At 58.1% G+C, this 2,536-nt stretch overlaps 1 protein-coding gene across 1 annotated transcript; it reads right to left on the reverse strand.

The window, feature by feature from the left end:
• Positions 1 to 937: 937 nt before the first annotated feature.
• On the reverse strand, positions 938 to 1,745 carry LOC100715447 (keratin-associated protein 12-3-like). The gene has a single exon (XM_003460651.2). The coding sequence runs from the start codon at positions 1,502 to 1,504 to the stop codon at positions 1,208 to 1,210; it is 297 nt and encodes a 98-aa protein (XP_003460699.1). The 5' UTR covers positions 1,505 to 1,745; the 3' UTR covers positions 938 to 1,207.
• Positions 1,746 to 2,536: the final 791 nt, after the last annotated feature.

Here is a 2,536-nt window from a genome sequence, read left to right on the forward strand (position 1 = left end):
TGAAGACATCAAGAAACAACGAGCGCTGGAGAGGCTGTGGGTTGGCGGGCTGGGGAAGGGAGACTCGTGTGCCTTAGATTTCAACATCAACTACTTAACCAGCGTAGAAATCTGTATACACTTTCCTCAAAACTCTAAGAGGAGAAATTCGATGCATTCCAGCGATTCCAGCTCTGCATATCTTCCCCAGATACCCACAGGGGTGAGGTTACAGGGATCCAAGTGGGGCCAGGCTTAGGACCACACCATGCATAATAGCTCCATCTTGGAAGCAGCCTACAGGCCATGACAGACCAATGGGTCCAGGCAACGAACGTGCGGGTTGCTAGGGGTCACCAACTTGTGCTGGAGGTGCAAGACAAAACAGCACCTAAGGAAACCTCGGCCCTGGGCAGGCTGGCCAGCTTTCCCGACACACTCGACACCCCACCGGGCTGGCTCCTGCCACCTCCCGGAGTTCGTGTGCTCTGCCCTGGACACACGCTTCCAGTCCAAGAGTCGACCAGCAGGGCCACCTTGCCCCTGACTCTCTTGCTTTCCCAGGTGCTTTTGTCCCTCAACACCGGGCCCTCCTGCATGAGCACGGGCTCTCCTGTACACACAACCCTGCCCTTCGCACAACATCCCAGCCTGTCCTGCCTGGCTCACTCTCAACTCTGCACACACGGCCAGGGTGACCCCGTACAACCTTTCCTGCTTGCAGCTTAGAACTTGTGTGATTTCTGCAGGAGGCTAGAGCACAGGCTCAGCCACTCCCAGAAAGCTGTATCCTGAGCAGCAACAGCAGTGTGCCATGTGCGTGTCTTGGTGCTCAGCGGGCTTGGGTCTTAAGTTTCGTGTGAGGGGAGAGTGGAATCTGGGCTGGAACCATGGCACCCAGCGCACAGAGAGAGCCAGGACCCACGGGTATCAAAAGCAAGGCAGAAACACAGAGACGGGCACTGGCAAAGTGGATTTATTTGGCTCCCATGGGGCAGTGGTCGGATGCTAAGGAGAGGAGCATCCTTTGCGTTGGGAGAGGGAAAGGGAGGCTCTGGAGCCCCTTGCTGGGTTCTAGCTCAGAGTCCAGCAGCTCAGTCCAGTAGGATTCCTGTCTGCCACAATGCGGGACCACATGGGCCCGGGAGGTACATAGTGGCGGTCCCCTGTCCCATGTCCCGGAGAGTGGACACGGAGATGGGAGTTCAGCAGCCGCAGCAGGAGGAGGTCAGCAGCAGCAGGAGGAGGAGTTGCCACAGCAGACAGGGTTGCAGAGGAGGGCGGGGCAGGAGGGCTGGCAGCACCCCGAGGACTGGCAGGAGGGCACCACGCACACGGCTGGCCTGCAGCATACGGGCACACACACGGAGGCCTGGCACGACGGCTGGCAGCACCCCGAGGACTGGCACGATGGGGTCAGGCACAGGACAGGCTTGCAGCTCACGGGCACACAGCAGGCAGCCTGGCAGGGGCTGGACCCGCAGCAGGCCGGCTGGCAGCACGGGGAACAGCTGGTGTGGCACATGGCGGACGAGGGAGAGGAGGTGGCTGTGGCTGGCAGGAGGTGCTGGTGAGGTCTGGGCCTCCACCCCGAGCTGCATTTATACCCGGTTCCCGGCAGGCCCGCCACACGCACGGCTCTGCTGTCTTCCTGCTCTGACTTCCTACTTTCCCACTCTGCTTGTTCCTTTGTTCCTGGAGCCTCAGCTTCTCCCCTAATTGCACCCTCTTTGAGCTGCAGGGACACAACAATCCTGCCCAGCACTGCACAGCCTCCACCTGGATGCTGGCTGCTTCCCTCCCCTTCCCCTGTCACTTCTGCCAGATCCCCCACCCCAAGATGCTGCTGTGAGCTCTCCCTCCAGGTGGGACGCTGCCTTTCCAAATGCCACCCAGCTCACCCTTGTCCCGGGAGGCTGTGCGGGTCCAGAGAAGATGGGAGGCTGGACACGCCCTGGGCGCCAACCAGATATGGTGAGATCTCAGAGCAGTCATGTGGGAGGGAGGGCTGGACACTGTCTGTCTCGTGTCTTTTCCATCCCATTGTTTTTCTTTTGTTTTCGTTTATTTTCCCCTCCTTCTTTCTGTCTTGCTCTCGTTTTGCTGTTTGATGTTTGTTTTGCCTAAGGAAGAGGGTTGAAGCCTGAGCCCTAAAGAGAAACACATGCTAAGAAACTCTGCAAAGCACTTTGTGGAAATGGCACCAAAAGGAAGCTTTTTCCTTGACACACTGCACCTTAGGGTGTCTATGACCAAACCACACTCCAGAAACACTCAGGGACATCCTAGACAGAGACAGCCAGCCAAGGGAGCCCACAGACGAATGGAGTAACGAGGCTGAACCAGGTGAGTGGTGACAAACTACCGCGGAAATGGAGGCAACAGGGAAGTCAGGAACCAGAGGACCCGTGTCAGCGAGGACTGCGCCCGGGGGTCAGCCCACGTCCTCCGGAGCCTCTTCTCAGGTCAGACTCTAGCTGCGGGGCTTTCAACAGACTCACTGTGTGGGAAAGAAATTCATGGACTAGAAATCAAGGGGAAAATGAGCATGACATGC

This window comes from Cavia porcellus, unplaced genomic scaffold, assembly GCF_034190915.1.
Source record: "Cavia porcellus strain 051 isolate PalLab524CR breed Dunkin Hartley unplaced genomic scaffold, mCavPor4.1 scaffold_15, whole genome shotgun sequence".
NCBI lineage: Eukaryota > Metazoa > Chordata > Mammalia > Rodentia > Caviidae > Cavia > Cavia porcellus.

Coding starts and splice junctions, on each gene's coding strand:
- LOC100715447 (XM_003460651.2), bottom strand. CDS start 1,504: ATGTGCCACACCAGCTGTTCCCCGTGCTGCCAGCCGGCCTGCTGCGGG.